The 17,721-nt window shown below is 55.2% G+C and overlaps 1 protein-coding gene across 1 annotated transcript; it reads right to left on the bottom strand.

The window, feature by feature from the left end:
• Window positions 1–10,678: 10,678 nt before the first annotated feature.
• Window positions 10,679–14,918, bottom strand: DRD5 (dopamine receptor D5). Its single transcript, XM_008274145.4, has one exon. It carries the CDS (start codon window positions 14,493–14,495, stop codon window positions 13,044–13,046), a length of 1,452 nt encoding a protein of 483 aa, XP_008272367.2. The 5' UTR covers window positions 14,496–14,918; the 3' UTR covers window positions 10,679–13,043.
• Window positions 14,919–17,721: the final 2,803 nt, after the last annotated feature.

The following is a 17,721-nucleotide window of genomic DNA, read 5'->3' as shown; positions in this document are numbered from 1 at the left end:
CTTTCAAATACATAAATAAATATTTTAAAAAAATAGGCATGTCATCCAGTCCCAAAGCCCAGTGCCCTCCAGGGATTCCTGGGAAGCCAACTGGGGTCTTCCAGGTAGGGGTCCAGGATTAGAATGCATGGGAAACCTGGACCAGGCCAGGTGCAGGGACAGCTCCCAGACTGCCTGTCTTCTGGGGTAGGTGGACACACTAATGGGCGTCCAGGCTAAAAGAGGAAGGTTCTGTCCCATCCCCCACATTGGCCCTGGAGCCTTCTCTCCAAGGCCTGGCCCTGGTTGCGCCCTGAACACCCTGGGGAAGTGGGGCTGGGGGCAGCCTGCTTGTGGCATCCATTGCCCCCTGCACCAGCCGCAGGCCTCCCCCTCATCTCTACAATTCACTACTTTTCATTATAAGCTCCAATTAGAAGAAAAAATAAAAGACCCTTGCAGGAAGCACTTCTTCCATTCTTCTGTGAATCCTGTGTCTCTAATCAAGTCCTTGGCTCCAGGGGCCACTTAAAAGACTCACCCCGGCTGAGGGAGGCTGGCTGAGGAGCCCTCGTCCCCCGCGGGTCCTTGTCCTCAGAGAGGCGGACGCAAGGCCACACTTAGCAACACACGGCAGGCGTCCTCCAGGGGGGCAGAGAGGAGCCTGCAGCACCAGCCAAGCCAGCTTCCCGTCAGTCCGCTGGGGTCTGCCTTTGCTCCCCCTGGCTTAAAGTGCTCCCTGTCAGAGTGAGCCTGGGTGTCAGGAGGCACGACCAGTGAGGACCGTCTGGCAGCGCTCAGTGCCTCTGCAACCTTCCTCTGTCCCCCATCCCGCACCTGCCCTGCCCTTGTGACTTCCCTGACTTCAGTGCTGCAGGCGCCCAGACACTTCTCATTGGGAGGGCGCTCTGAGTCCCAGCTTTGCCACCCGGCAGCTTTCCTTAGTTCACACGGCTTCCAGGGGCGGGCTAGGCTGGCCCCGGCTGGAGCTCCTTGTGCACCTGCAGCCAGATGGGGGGTATAGAGAGAGATGGTCCGTCTCCGGCAGCCTCCCTCCTGCTGTGCGGTTGGCTGGCTGTCGCCTGGGCTCACTCAAGGTCTTACTCCTGTAGCAGAAGCCAAATGCCCAAAAGCAGCAAGTGGGCAGCCTGCAGTCAGCATGTCCCTTCCCGGCCCCTGCCTGCGTCTCGTTGGCAGACATGGGGGTGGGGGGCGAGCCGGCGCCCACGGAGTTCCCACGGCAGGAACCGTAGCTGGATTGGGTTGGTGGGGAACCGGATGTACCACAGAAGTGTCTTGTCCTCTGGTGCCGCAGGCTGGGAGTGCGAGAGCAGGATGTTTCTCAGAGCAGCCAGAGAGGACTCTTCCCTCCTTTGCTGTACATGGCCATCTTCTCGTCCTTCCCCCTCTTCCAGTGTCTCTGTCCAGACTTGACCTTGTGAGACAGTGGGCACACTGGAGTAGGGGCCCATCCTAGTCCCACGGGGCTCATCCTAGCAATAACCCTATTCCCAAACCAGGCTGCATTCTGAGATGAGGGCTTGGGAGTGGGCACTGAGCCCCTAACCGTGACCCAGGGTCCAGCTCTGCCCTCCGCTCATGCTCCCCACCAGCGGCTCCCAGCTGTGCCTGAGCTTGGCAGGGGTCCTGGAGGCATTGGACTCCTTTGACAGCTGCTCGAGCCCCCCACCCCCCCACCCCCACCCCGAGCTTCTGTAACTGCAGTGGCTCGGGACAGCCAGCCTCCAGCCCTCTGTCCTTGAAGCCAGGGTCCTCCTGCTCTGCCTCCCTCCCCGTTTTCTCCATTTATTCAAATCCCCTCTCAGGACCGGCATGCTCTTTGAATCCTATCATGGCATCCACTTCTCGGAAGACCTAGGCAGGTGCAAACAATGTCTCCTTGGCCGAAGAAAATCACATGGCCCAGCCTAGAATCAGGACACAGGGAGAGGGGCTCCTTCCCTTTCCTGGAGGAGGGAACAATTGAGGGTGTTTCACAACCACCCCACCCCCTCCTGCTCTGCCTCCCTCCCTCTCTCCTCCCCTGCTTCCTGGGATCACCTCCATCTATATTCCTGCCTGATTCTGTGCCTCCATCTGGGCCCAAAGACAGCGTCTTGCCCCACCCTTTCCACTCATCCCTGCTTTTCCATCCGGGACCTTGGTCACACCTCAGTGACAACTGTGCCCAGCACTGAGAGAGGAGTCGGGTGGCTCCCTCCTGGTGGAGACAGAGTGCTCAGGCCAGTAAGGAATTAGATAGATTAGTGGATGGGTAAAAAGAATGGATAAATATGATATGTGACAAAGCAGGGATAGTAGCCAAGGTCAAGGTCAAGCAACAACTCTTCTAAGTAACAATGACTATTCACCATACCTTAAGAACACTAAGATTCCAATTTTGTTACTGCAGGTAAACACCACATTTCATTGATCCGGCCACGCATCAGTGGACACTTGAGCTGCTTCAACTTTTGGATGCCTTCCTTTTCTAACAAATTGTTGTGGCCATTTTCCCACATTGCACATGAAATACTGGGAGACAGGCGAGGAGAGGGGGCTAGGGATGACTCCCATGCAGCCAAGCCATGGTGTCTTCTTAGTATTGAAAGGAGAATAAGGAGAGGAGGCAGGGAGAGGCATTCTAGGTAAAGTGCATATCCTCATAATTAAATAGACGAGTGAAAGGAAAGCTTGTACATACAGATTTCTTACTTGCTGCTTCCCCTGGCTAAAAATGCTTTGACATAATGGAAGAGGCAGTGGGGAAGGCATAGGTGAAGCTGCACAGTGCAGATGGAAGCCAATGCGAATTTACTCTCCAAGCCGCATGCCAGAGACCCCTGCTGGCCAGCTCTGTGGGCACCAGGGAGCTGTCCCCTGTTGGCCACCTGCAAATTCAGGGAGCTGCCCTGCAAGGGCCTGAGTCTGGAGGGAGGCCACTCACTCTCAGGAACCAGCCAGCAGGGGCAACACTCTTTGAGGTGATTTCTTTTTATTCCTGAGTTCTCATGTTTATTGTTTGACTTGTTACACTAGACTCTGATCTGCTCTAATAAAGCAAGGCTTGAGGTGAGGTCTGTGAGGACAGAGAAGCAATCCTCTCATCACACCAGATGCACACAGCTATTCTGGTCACACAGCATGTAGCAGGGGACAAGCAGGGAGTCGGGGGCCAGCACTCAGCCCCTGGCACTGTGTGTGACTGTAATTTACTAACAAGGCATTAACAGCTGCCTAGAAGAGACAGTGCAAGGATCACATGAGGGAATGTGGAGAAATGGCAAAGCACAGAGCCTGAGTACACCAAGTGATCCACAGTGATTAAGAGCATTGTGGCCACCATCTCATTCTCATCACCATCACCACCGTCATCATCACCATCACCATCATCACAATCCATCATCACCATTACCATTACCATCACCACCATCATCACCACTGTCATCATCACCATCACCATCATCACAATCCATCATCACCATTACCATCACCATCACCATCATCACAATCCATCACCATCATCATCATCACAATCCATTCATCACCATTACCATCCCCATCATCACCATCCCCATCATCACCACCATCACCATCATCACCACTATCACCATCATCACTAACACTGTCTTCATCATCACCATCACCATCATCACCATTACCATCACCATCACCATCACCATCATCACTATCACCATCACCATCACCATCATCACCATCATCATCACCATCATCATCACCATCACCACCATCACCATCATCACCAACACTGTCTTCATCACCATCATCACCATCTCCATCACCATCATCACCATCACCATCATCACCATCACCATCACCATCATCACCAACACTGTCTTCATCATCACCATCATCACTATCACCATCACCATCACCATCATCACTATCATCACTATCACCATCACCATCATCATCATCACCAACACTGTCTTCATCATCACTACCATCACCATCACCATCATCACCATCACCATCACCATCATCACCATCATCATCACCATCACCATCATCACCATCATCATCATCACCATCACTGTCTTCATCATCACTATCATCACTATCATCACCATCACCATCATTACCATTACCACCATCATCACTATCACCATCACCATCATCACCATCACCATCATCATCATCACCAACACTGTCTTCACCATCACCATCATCACCATCATCATCACCATCATCACCATCACCATCATCACCATCACCATCACCATTACCATCATCACCATCACCATTACCATCATCATCATCATCACCATCATCACCATCACCATCACCATCATCATCATCATCACCATCACCATCATCATCTCCATCACCATCATCACTATCATCACTATCACCATCATCACCATTACCATCATCATCACCATCACCATCATCACCATTACCACCATCATCACCATCACCATCATCGCCATCACCATCATCACTATCACCATCACCATCATCACCATCATCATCACCATCATCATCATCACCAACACTGTCTTCATCATCACTACCATCACCATCACCATCATCGCCATCACCATCACCATCATCATCATCACCAACACTGTCTTCATCATCACTATCATCACTATCATCACCATCACCATCATCACCATTACCACCATCATCACTATCACCATCACCGTCATCACCATCATCATCTCCATCACCATCATCACCATGATCACCCTCACATCCCCACAGGAGCTAGCATTTATTCGTCATCTGGAAATGACAGCCTCATGACTCTTTGAATAGAGCATGAATCAGCGTCCCCAAATCCCTGCACATCTGTGTTTAATCCGGGAAGAGCCACTGCTCCGGCTGAACAGGGAACATGGTGGGGACAGCGTAAATGTCATCAGCTTCCTTTGCAAGCAATGAACAGTTGTGGGCTTTGCTGTGCTCCTGAGCTCCTTCAGAAATGCATTCCCAGGGGCCAGGCGTGATTCTCCCCTCTCCAGGTTGCCCCAGACAAAGCAGAGAGACATGGGGGTCCTGACGCCTGGATTCAACTTCACAGCACCTTGCTGGGGGGCTTAGGAAAAACCCTCCCCGTCTCTGGGCCTGTTTCTACAGCTGTGCAATGACAAGAGTGGACAAGATGGTTTCTGAAGTCTCTAGTCAGATTTCAAATTGGAGTAAAGTCCTTGAGAATGGCTAAAGGAAAAAAAATTATACTGGCCATTTCTATGCAGGCTAGCACCTTATGGAATGTCTTACAGCACTTTTTTGTAGAAAGTGAGGTGGAGACAGTTGTTTGTCATGGTGCATATGTGTGCATGTGTGTGCTCATGTGTGCTTGTGTGTGCTTGTGCGCTGGTGAATGCAGTCAAGCTGTGTGGATTGTGTGGGCATCTGTGCTCCTGTGGAGTGTGTGTGCATATTGCCATGGCGGGTGTTGGCTGGGGGTGTGTGGGACACTGATGGCAACTCATTTCATGCAATTACTCATTCTGTTGCTGGCTTTGGGGGCACAGAAATGTCTCTGGTAACTTCCTGTAACTGAGGAATGAGCACAAGGTTTCAAAGCAAGCAGCCCTGGCTTCCAGGCGAGGCACTCACCGGGCGCCTCTGAACCCCGGCGTTTCCTCCTGGTTGACTTGAGGGTTGTGTTAGCTATGTGACTACCACGGAATCCCTGAGAAGGCTCGTTCCACTCACTGTTTTGGAAGTTCAAGTCCAAGAGCAGGTGGCCCCCTTGGGTTGGCCTCTGGTGAGGGTGGGAGGGCAGAGCGTGTGCAATGGGAAGATGGCATGGAGGCCAGGAGGCAGAGTGAGTGGCCAGGCCCATCTCAGGCTTCTCCAACCACCCTGTCCTGAGCACTGCCCCCAAGGGTGGCCCACCAGTGGCCTAAGGGTCTCCCGTTATGCCCACTTCCTGAACACCATGATTGGACTGAGTTTCCTCCCTCTTGGTAACATCAACTTTGGGGCTTAAGCATCTGCATGAGTTCAGGGACCAAACTGTGTTCAAACCAAAGCAAGGGCTGAATGGAGGTGAGTCTACAAAGCAATGGAAGCACAGCAGAGGGCTCAGCCAATGCTCCTCTCTCCCTGCGCATCAGTTAGTGATCTATTGCTCAGGATCAAATCAACCCTAGACTTTGCTGCTTAAAACAGCAAACATGTACTAATGAACAGTGTCTGCAGGGCAGGAGCCCAGCAGTGCTTCTCTGGCTCAAGGTCCCCCAAAGGCTGCAGTCAGGGTGCTAGCCAAGGCTATGGTCTCATCTGAAGGAGGCCTCGCTCCCAAGGTCACTCTGTGACCTTCACTTTCAAGGCCATGCCAGCTATTGGCAGGCCTCAGGTCTTTGCTGGCTCTTGGCTACAGCCCCCGCCCCAACCACTCCCTTTCCCCCAGTTTCTTGCTGTTGGGCCTCTCTGTGGGTCAGTTCATATCCTGGCTCCTGGCTTCCATCAGACCAAGAAAGCTACAGAGCGAGATGGAAACAAGTCTTTCTGTAGCCTGGTCTCAGCAGTCCCGCCCCTCACTTTTGTCCTGTTGTGCTCATTAGAAGCAAGGCATGAGGTTCTGCCCACACTCAGGAAACTGAGGAGGACTGTACAAGGGTGTGAGTCCTGGGGGTGCAGGCCCCCCACCTGGTGATCCACACATGCAAAGATCCCGCCCACCAATCCGAAAAGTCTCCTCCCCCTCCATCCCTACTCACAGTCCAAGGTCTCATCAGATCAGGCCCAGGGGTGGAGGACGCCCATGGGGGTAATTCCTCTTGCAGAGCTCCTGGAGTCTGCTTCCTCTCCAGCTGTGGGCCCATGAGCCTGCAAGACGCGCTGTCTTCCCCACGCGTGTAGCACACAGGGCATCACAGGCATGGGATGGCTGTGCCAGGCCTCCTTTCTCCCACGTCGTTAACAAACACTGCCATTTTGCACTGCACTAATTGACTCATTCGCACTGGGTGCATTCCCGTCTTACCAAGGAGGAACTGGAGAATCAAAGACCAAATACTACAGCTTTGCCTACTGGATTATTTTCCCAAAGGTTCTCTGTCAGTGAGGATGCTCCAGCCACATCTACAGAAAAGCTTGAGTTGGTGGAACTATTTAGATCATCAGCCACTAAGACCGGTCGTCCAAATTCTTCTGTGTGGTACAATGTCTAAGAAAAATTCAAGCTAATAACGAGATCTAGAGGATTGTTAGTTGTAGTCCAGTTAACACTGTAGCAAAAGCAGAATTCCTGAAGCCAGGCAGGATCCTGGCAGATAAATTCCTAACATGTTTAATAGCCGTGTTTCTCAATTGTGACTACACATTCAAACACTCACATTTTTAAAAATGTCACAACTTGGGCCCTAACCCTCAGAACTTGGGATTCCATTGTTTGGGAGTGGGCCCCAGACATCAATTGTTGAACCATCAGGTAGCTGAATGGATCAGGCAGGTTGGGGACCACTGATAGGCCTCGAACAGCAAACAGGACATTTCACACATCGTCCACCTCCCAAGCCCACGAGAGATATCACCTGTCCATCAGGCTTCTCAGAACGAACCAGGGTTTGTGAGACTAATCAGACAAACCCATGTCAAGGACATGTCAAGGACATTCTAGCAAAGGGCTGACGAGGTACCCATCACAGCAGAGGTCAAGGCCAGAGAGGACAAAATGGCCAGGACTGTTTCTGGTTGAAGGAGACTTGACACTTTGAATGCAACACCCGTCTTGGGCTGTCTCGCTCTAAAAGACCTTATCCTGAAATCTGAACGTGGTCTATAGCTGAGATAAGGGAGTCTCTGGAGACTTGAAACCTGCACTCAAGTGCCGGACTGGTCTTCCTGTCTTAGATGCTTCAGGAGAGAGGGTGTGAAATGAGTCAAATTTCAATGTGTGGAGGACCTGGCCAAGCAGCGTGTAGGAATTCTTCATGTCATTTGACAACCTTTCAGTGAAAGGCTTAAATCATGTCAGAACACATGTCCTAGAGGAAAACAAGATGGGAAACATCTCTCCGGCAAATCCTTGGGTGTTCTTCCCAGCACAGAGCTGAAATCTAACCGCCTCCCCGTGGATGTAGTCAGGGAGTGACCCCCTGCTATTGTGTGATACTGTGGCTCCTGTGGGGCTCTGTGAACTAGGAGCTTCCCCAAACCGAGGGGCAAGGCTGTTCCGTTGTCACAGAGGGCCAGGGTGAGGCAGCAAGGCGGTGGAGAGGGTGCAGGAGTCAAGGCCGCAAGTCACCACCTGCGATGCTGGGATCCCACTTGAGCACCAGTTTTTGTCCGGCTGCTCCACTTCTGATGCCGGGACTGGGGCCTAGAAGGTTAAGCCGCCAAGTGCAGTGCCATATGGGTGCCAGCTTGAGTCCCGGCTGCTCTGCTTCCTATCCAGCTCCCTGCTAATGCACCTGGGAAAGCAGCAGAAGACGGCCCAAGTGCTTGGGCCCCTGCACCCACATGGGACACCCAGTTGAAGCTCCTGGCTTCAACCTGGCCCAGCCCTAGTCATTGCGGCCATTTGGGGAATGAACCAGTGGATAGATGATGATGATGGTGTGTGTGTGTGTGTGTGTACCTCTGCCCTTCAAATAAATACATCTTAAAAATATTTATGTATTTATTGAAAGGCAGAGGTAAAGGTGTATATATATATACACATATATATGTATATGTAGGTGTATATATATATATATATATATAGAGAGAGAGAGAGAGAGAGAGAGAGAGAGAGAGAATCTTCCATTCTCTGGTTCACTCCCCAAATGTCAGTAATTCGGGGAGTGAAATGGCCAGAGCTGCACCAAACCAAAGCTAAGATCCAGGAGCTTCCTCCAGGTCTCCCACGCAGGTGCAGGGGCCCGAGCACTTGGGCCATCCTTTGCTGCTTTCCCAGGCCACAGCAGGGAGCTGGATTGGAGGTGGAACACAGGACTCAGATTGGTGCCCATATGGGATGCCAGCACCGTAGGTGGCAGCTTTACCACAGTACCAGCCCCATAAACAAATCTTAAAAAAAAAAAAAAAAAAAGACCACCGTCAGGTTCACTCTGAGTCTCTCTGGCTGGGTGACCCGAGGGGGTCCCTGCACAACTGCCCCGTGTGTTTAATGGGCAGCTGCTGTCCCCTCACCTGGTGTCAGGGGGCTGCAGGGAACACCGAGGAGAGTTTGTTGGTTGTAAGAAGCATTCGGTTGTGCTGTGGGGTGACAGCACTTCCTGTGGGGCTGTCAGTCCTGCAGAGCTCACCACCCCCAGGCCAGTGTCAGTATCAGGCCACTCCCAACACAGCCCAGGGACTCCCCGTGGGAATGCTGAGTTACTCCGTGCTGGCACCTACAACGCAGGCAGGGTGCTCCTGCCATCTGGGGTGATGGTGAGCAGCCTCCAGGGTCCAGGACAGCTCCTGCCCCAACCAGCTGACCCCAAATGCCCACAGGGCCATGGTTGAGTGGCCCTGGCCCAGGCCAATGGTCTGCCAGCAAAGCTGCCCTGGCTGGGCTTGGAAGCACCACCGTCTAGCCGCCGTCTGCACTGGGCACCTCTCTGAACCTCAGCCTCATCTGGGTCCGTGGAACCCGCCGGTACATTGTGGCATTCTTTTTCCATTCCTTTGCTCTTCTCTTAGAGAACTCTGTGGCTTCGTACACCATCTGAGGAGGACATCGAGGTTCTGAGCATGGGTGCAGCTACATCACCCGAGAAGTGGGGGGTGACAAGAGCTGAGATTGTCTGACCCACCACTGCCTTCACAGCCTAGGCAGCACGCAGCACAGAGTGGGAGTGCAGTGAATGGCCACACTCCCCCCGCCCTGCCCTGTGTGTCCCCATGCATTGCCATTTAGCCCCAGGGGCTGGGAGGCAACACCTGCCCCAGTTGAGAACCTTGGGCCTGGATGTAAGCCCTGGTTCCATGCCCTCCTTGCCTCGTGACCTTGGGCAAACCATGTAACCTTCCTCTACCTGGGTCCTCCTCTGTAACAACAAGGGAAGTCCATGGGAGGCTGGGATAAGAGGCCAGGAAACACCTGGCTATTCGTCCACTACTTCACGGTCCTTGCCTTCAGACACGAATCCGTGCATGGGGCAGGCTGACATGCATACAGGAAGGAATCTGTTAACCAGATCATTAACTCATAGCAAAGAACTGAATATTCTGACCTATACATCCATGTGTTTGCTGACTGGGGATTCTTTTTGATTTTTATTTATTTTCATTTGACTTGAAAGGCAGAGACACAGAGAGAGACAGGGGCAGAGAAAGATGTCCCATCTGCAGGTTCACTCCCTAAATGCCTACAACAGGCAGGACTGGGCCAGGATGAAGCCAGGCACCCAGAACAGAATGGCAGGGATTCACCACCTGGGCCATCACTGCTGTCCCCCAGGGTGTGCATTAGCAGGTGGCTGGATGAGAAGTGGAGCAGGGACTCAAACCCAGGCACTCCGATATGGGATGGCAGCACCTCAGTCACTGTGCCAAAGGCCAGCCTCTGACTGGCAATGGGCTGCAGCCCTCCAGCCACATTGGGCACCTTTCTCTTCTCTCTGGCCATACCAAGCACAACCCCGCCTCCAAACCTGTGCACTTGGCTTCCCTCGGCCTGGATCCCTCTCCCTGCTAGATACTGCATCACTCCAGCCCTTATATCACCCAGTCCGAGAGCCCCCCACCCCATGCCCAACCCAAAGCAAGACAGCAGCTTCACCAAGCCTGTCACTCTGGTTTATTTTGCATCACAGCAAGGTGGACGGCCCAACATCATGGTGTGTATAGCATAGCACAGTGCTGTGCACGACAGTATGATGGGGTTCTTGGCTCATCTCTCTACCACGGAGCTCCAGCCTGGCAGAGGACTGGATCAATGACTGTATTCCCAGCACCAAGGACAGGGCCTGGGACGTGGGAGATGTGAATCATTGCAATGTGTGCTGAGTGATATTTCACAGAGACAGTTCCCCAGTGCTCCCATCCCACATCTGGCAGAACACAGAAAGTATTTCAGGTGGGGCTCATGGCAGAGTTTGCCAGGAACGGCTCTGCTGAGGACAGCTTGTCCTTTAGACCAGAACAGCTGGGTTCTGGAACCTTCTGGAAGACTTCTGGACAGTCAGATTCGAGTTTTCCCAGGCTGTTTCTCTGTGACTGTGATCTCCAGAGTGACAGCAAAAGGAAGTACAGAAACAAGCATTCTCAAGGCCAAGGGCAGCTGCCCCATTTGGGGGCCTCCTACCACAGAAGAAGCCCCCAAGAAGCCTGTACAGGAGTCAGCTGTCCGCCCTGGCTTTGCTGATTTTCCTTCCCCATGGACTCTGCCCATTAACAGAACAACTGGGTCAAAGCAATGCAGCAGAAGTCTGAGTTCAGAGGTGCAGACAGAAAGTGAGGCTCAGAGGGGCTGATGGGCCCACCGGAGTTCACACAGCCACCCCCTGAGTCCCGGAGCTTCCTCCACTGCCTCCGACGCCGCCCTCGTGGTCTGTGTGGCTGTCGGTTCCCGGTTCATGAGAGCACAAGCACTGAACACAGACCTCCGATTCCAGCCATCCATTTGACCAAACCATATAACGAGAATGAATGCACTGAATAAGATTTGCTTTCAATCTCGCTGTTCCAAAAATAGTCATTCATTCAACAAATATTCATTAGGCATTCTGTCCCAGGCACTGCGCGGATCGCAATGAGCAAGCCATGGTACAGAAGACTGACAATAACATGATCCTTAAAGAGGGCGCACCTGATTGAACTGCCCTTGACACGAGCGCTTCAGAGCAGGGAGTTGTTAGCGACTGCACACCCACATCTCCCTGGCTTCCATTAACAGGGTTTGCGTTCAGACCTAAGGGTAACCGGACGCTCTCAACTCGAATGGCACTGGAATAAAACGCTCCCATCACTGCACACACTGCAGAGCTTAAAAGCAGCCCCGGCTGGACCAATGCCTTACAGGTTTCCCAGTCTCAGCTGCACTCAGGTTTCATCTCTGGCTCCCACATTTGGTTACATTGTATCCGCCTACCCACTCTTGTCTACAAATAGTCACGCCCGTTTAAAAGTGGGGTTTCTTTTCCAAAGCATATGGATGCTTCTGTTTCAAACCCACGTCACTGTAAAACATCCCAAGGTCGTGCCATTATTCTAGAAGGCCTTTTCCATGAACCAACAGCATCTCTAGGAATCGGAAGGGTGGTCTCCTGCTACATTATTTTTACAGGAAGCCCTGGTTCCATCCCCTCCTTGCCTCGTGACCTTGGGCAAACGATGTAACCTTCCTATACCTGGGTCCTCCTCTGTGAGAGGAGGTCTCACCTCCAGTGGGAGGCTTGAGAAAATCATTTCCATCACAGTGGCCTCAAAACCAGCTTCCAGCGTCCACTCCAGATGTGTGTGTCCAAGAAAAATCCCAAGGCCCTACACGCTGCGTGATCCTTTAAGGTCAAACAGTGAAGGAAACAAAAGTGTGCGTTCAGGTCCAGCAAACGTCTCCTCTGCTTCTTAAGGGTGCACTGGCCGTTTCTGCAGGAGCAGCCTTGAACCCCAGTGCAGCAAAGCAAAGATCTTGCCCATCCTCGCATAACTGTGCTTGGTAGAAGCCCAGCGAATCAGGATGACCTGCTCCAGGAGCGTAGACATCCAGCAGCACAGAGCGGACAGCGGCACAAGCCCGGGGCACCACACAGCTGCCCCACCCCTCCATCACCCTCCCACCCGGCTTTTCGTTCAGTCAGCCCAGACACAGAAAAGTCCCCACCCATCCAGACGCTGCTTGAAAGAGGAGGCCAGGGGTTTTCTCTTTCTTAAGAAAAGGGGATCACATTTTTAAAAATCCAAGCGCAGCTTTCTCTTTGATAGAACCCCGGGTCCATCTTTGCCAGGCTGGGGTGTATTTGACAGCATTTATTCCACTGCCTCCGCAAATGTCCAACCAGGAATTCACAGGGGAAGGTCTCCCAGCACGTGGACTACTACGCAGGACACGGAAACGCGGGATGAGCCGAGCAGCACTGGAGGTGTGTGTGTGCATGTGTGCGCACACGCGCGTGTGGACTTAGTGCAGATGCGCGAGCACATTTCTGGGCAGTTCAGTGGAATCCATTGGGGGTGCAAGGCGTTATTTTGCCTAAGGAAATCTCCCCCTCACAGTCCAGCTCCCACACTGACTCGGCAGCCGGGTCTCCATCTGGGGACCTCTGGGAGGTCTGGGACACACGGTCGAAGGGGCGTTCCTCCCCCTCCTCCTCCTCCTCCTCTTCCTCCTCGTCGCCCCCCGCAGCCCCAGGGCTCACCGCGTTGGGGATCGCGTGGACAGAGGCAGCCGCCACCTCCTGCGGGAAGGCCGTGTCTTGGTTGTAGGACAGGAGCTGGTTGCTGATGTTCAGCGTCTCCACCGCGGTGCGCGAGCAGAGGTGGCCACACCCCAGCAGCTGCGCAAATACCCTCCGGAAGTCGGCGTTGAAGGCGTAGATGACCGGGTTCAGCGAGGAGTTGGCCCAGCCCAACCACACGAAGACGTCGAAGGCGGTCTCGCTGACGCACGGGAAGCTGGCGCGCCGGCCCTCGGGGTCACCGGCGCAGAACGGAACCGTGCAGTTGAGGATGAAAAAGGGCAACCAGCAGCACACGAAGACCCCCATGATCACCGACAGGGTCTTGAGCACCTGGGTCTCCTTCCGGATGGACGCCCGCAGGCTGGTGTCCCGCGCGCAGGCCGCGCGGCCCTGACAGCTCTGCGCGTGCTCGGCCGCGCGTTCCAGCGAGGCGATCCGGCGGATCTGCACCTGCGCGATGCGGTAGATGCGCGTGTAGGTCACGACCATGATGGCCACCGGGATGTAGAAGCTGATGAGCGAGGAGGAGATGGCGTAAGTCCGGTTCAGGCTGGAGTCGCACTTCTCCGCCCTCGCCTCCAGCTCCCCTGCCTCCTCCCAGGGTGTCGTGTTGGCCGCGCTGGACGGCAGGTGCGCCCTGGCCCAGGAGCCCACCTTGTCCCGGTGCCAGTTGAGCTGCACTGGGAGGAAGGAGATGACGACGGACAAGGTCCACACCAGGCCCACCATGACCAGGGCCAGGCGCTGCGTCATCTTGCGCTCATAGCGGAAGGGCCTGGAGATGGCCCAGTAGCGGTCTACGCTGATGACGCACAGATGCAGGATGGAGGCGGTGGAGCACATGATGTCGAAGGCCACCCAGACGTCACAGAATGCCCCGAAGGGCCAATAACCGGCCACCTCGGCGACCGCCTTCCACGGCATGACCAGCAGCGCCACAAGGAGGTCGGACACGGCCAGAGACACGATGAAGACGTTGGTCATCTTGGCGCGCAAGTGGCGGCTGCGCATGATGGCTGCGCACACCAGCACGTTGCCCAGCAGGGTCCAGACGATGAGCAGGGTCAGGAGGCTGGCGGTGACCACCTGCGTGGGCCCCCTAGGCGCCGCCCCCGCCGAGCCCCCCACTGTGCCCGCTTGCGCCAGCTGCTGCTGCCGCCCGAACCGCGCGGGGTGCACGGAGCCGTTGCGCCCTGGAGGCAGCATGTCAGGCTCGGCGGCAGCGGGCGGCTACGCCTGGACCCAACTCCAGCCCTGCGCCCCCCAGGCGGCCCCATCGGGCACCCCGGGGGTGCGCCGGTTCCCGCGCCTAAGGGGCCCCCTCTCCCCGAACCTAAGGGGCGCTCACCGTGCGCTGTGCCGGGCCCCAGAGGGCGCCTCCGGGTCGGTGGCCGCTTTGCAGCCCCTCCAGTCCCAACGCAGGAAACGGCCGGTGCCCGTGGCCGGCCCGGGCTGTCCCTGAGAGCCGGCAGCGCGCGGGGTGGCGGCGGCGGCTGTGTCTGGTTCGGAGCCGGGGAAGGGGAGAGCGAGCCGAAACCGAGGGCTCCGGGGGCCGGGAGCTGAGGGCGCCGGGTGAGCGCTGCCGCCGCTCCCGGCCTCTGCTGGGTCCCGCGCCACCTCCCCCCCCCCCCCCCCCCGCGCCTCCGCGCTCGGCTCTCCAGCGCACCCGCCCCACCTGTGCCTGGGCACCCTCTCCGCGCTCGGTCCGCCAGAGTCCTGGGGGCCAACTCACGGGGTCAAGAGGCGCCCCAGCACCAGACCCGGGTAGAATGCGTCCAGGAAGACGAAAAGGTGTCTGATCTGCCACGTTTGAGAAACGGGTAGAGGAGGAACAGGCACGCCCTGGTGGCCAGGTGGGCGGGCGTCCGCGGTGTCGGGGCAAGAAGCAGCCTTGGAAGTCTCTATGACCCGAGCCCCATCCCGACTTCGTTCCCCACCGCGCGTGTGGCACGGCAGGGAGAAGCTGCACCCTACAACCCTGGCATCCCATATCGTAGCGCCAATTCGAGTCCCAGCAGCTCCTCTTCCTACCAAGTTCCTGGGAAAGCAGCAGAAGATGAACCACGTATCTGGGTCCTGCCACCCTTGTGGGAGACCGGGCTGGAGTTCCAGGCTCCTGACTTTGGCTTGGACCAGCCCCGGCCCCGGCCCCGGCCCCGGCCGTTGTGGCCATTTGGGGAGTGAACCTGCATATGGAAGATCTGTCTAACCCTCCCTCTTTCTGTCATTCTGCCTTTCAAATAAATAAAAATAAATCTCTAAAAACAAGTAGGGGAGATTTACCAAGACAAACTGGGTGGGGGAGGCTTTCCTGGGCAAGTTTCTCTGTGGGTTGAAATCACATTTAAGTAGGCCAAGGAGCAGGCTGAGAGAAGACGAGAATGTATGCAGGAGTAACGGGCACCTGCTAGCTTGGGGATCGAGGGCAGGTTGATCCCTGCACCTCGATTTCCTCATCTGGAAAGCGGGTTAATACTGGGACTTTAAAAGGTGAGCATGGTGAGGCCAGACTAATGAGAGCTTTAAGTTCCCCCACCGTCCCTTCTTCCTCTGGCAGTTGCTGTTCTCAGCCCCAGGGCTGCTCTGCACAGAGGCCCCAGCCCCGGTGCAGAGGGCAGGTGTTGTACCTGGGAAGTGGGCAGGGGGAGCAACGGTCCCCATAGGAAGAGACTGTCTGTCTTCACAGTGAAGATCGGAGGGAGTGGGCGGCGCTGTGGCACAGAAGGTTAAGCTGCTGTGAGTAGTCCCACATGGGCATTGGTTCGGGTCCCCGGCTGCTCTGCTTCTCATCCAGTGCCCTGCTAATACTCTTGGAAAGAAGCAGAAGATGGCCGGCGCCGCGGCTCACTAGGCTAATCCTCCGCCCTGCGGTGCCAGCACACCAGGTTCTAGTTCCGGTCGGGGCGCCGGATTCTGTCCCGGTTGCCCCTCTTCCAGGCCAGCTCTCTGCTGTAGCCAGGGAGTGCAGTGGAGGATGGCCCAGGTACCTGGGCCCTGCACCCCATGGGAGACGAGGATAAGTACCTGGCTCCTGCCATTGGATCAGTGCGGTGCGCCGGCCACAGCACCCCGGCCCCAGTGGCCATTGGAGGGTGAACCAACGGCAAAGGAAGACCTTTCTCTCTGTCTCTCTCTCTCACTGTCCACTCTGCCTGTCAAAAAATTTAAAAAAAGAAGAAGAAGCAGAAGATGGCCCAAGTGTTTGGACCCCTGCACCATGTGGGAGACCTGGAGGAAGCTCCTGGGTTCAGCTTGGCCCAGCTCCAGCTGTTGTGGCCATTTGGGGAGTGAAACAGCAAATGGAAGAGCTCCTCTCTCTCTCTCTCTCTCTCTCTCTCTCTCTCTCTCTCTCTCTGTATCTCTGTCTCTGTCTCTGTCTCTGTCTCTGCCTCCCCTTCTCTGTCATGGAGGGAGTGAAGTGGAGAGAGGATCTGTGGACTGAGGTAGAATTTTGCAGGGAAGAGGATATGGAAAGGGTGAGGGAACAAGGGGAGACAGTGCATGGGGCAGGAAGCGGGAGTTGAGAGATGGAGTCTCAGTCCACTTTGGAGAGCTTGTTTGGAAATCACCCTATGGGGAGTCAGGGCTGGAGGGCTGGGACCCACGGAGCAGGGCTCTGGGAGCTGCAGGGGGCACTCACGCCGCCAGCCCCATCCTCCTCCTGCCTTGAACCGGAGTTCAAGTTCTCTCCAGGAAGTGCCCTGGACTCCCTGGCCCCAGCAGGTGCTCATGCTGGTCCCCGAGCCCCGGGTTGGCGATTATGACAGGGACACTGAGCGGGTCCGGTGTGTTCATTCACACGGTTGCCGCTCCTGTAGGCTCTCAGTTCCGCCAGCCAGGGAGCTGCGGCCCTCCCTGTGGGATTCCCCAAGCCAGCAGCATGAGGGGGTGCATCAGGAATCCAGAATCTGTGCCAGGGAGGGCTTGGGGCCCCACACTGGGAAAAGGCAGATGATGCAGTCAACCAAGATACAAGTGGATACTCCCAATCTGCGAATTCCATCCATCCATTCTTTCATCCAGCAAGCATTTGGGGTTTCTTAGTTTTTATTTATAGATTTTATTTACTAGAAAGGCAAAGAGACTGAGAGATCTTCCATTCACTGGTTCACTCCCCAAACACCCCCAACAGCCAGCGCTGGGCCAGATCAGAGCCAGGAGGAGCCTGGAGCTCAGTCCGGGTCTTCTACATGGGTGGCAGGGACCCTAACACCCTGCTGCCTCTCGGGGTGCACATCAGCAGGGAGCTGGAACTGGGGGCAGACCCAGAACTCAGACCCAGACCTCCAGTGTGGGAAGAGTGCTGTAGGAAATGCTCTCGGCACAGTGGGCATCTCCTGCCGGCACTGAGGGACACGCAAGGTGTGAGTCATCGTAGGGTGGCCTTATGTGGCAGGACGAAAAACGCCCGGTGGAAGGCAGTAAAAAACGA

The sequence above is a fragment of the Oryctolagus cuniculus genome, chromosome 2 (genome assembly GCF_964237555.1).
Source record: "Oryctolagus cuniculus chromosome 2, mOryCun1.1, whole genome shotgun sequence".
In the NCBI taxonomy this organism is placed as follows: Eukaryota; Metazoa; Chordata; class Mammalia; order Lagomorpha; family Leporidae; genus Oryctolagus; species Oryctolagus cuniculus.
The sequence above is the reverse complement of the archived record's forward strand: the minus strand, read 5'-3'. Positions and strand labels throughout refer to the sequence as shown.

Bases quoted from the DNA above. Each gene is read 5' to 3' on its own strand.
- DRD5 (XM_008274145.4), bottom strand. From the start codon at position 14,495: ATGCTGCCTCCAGGGCGCAACGGCTCCGTGCACCCCGCGCGGTTCGGG.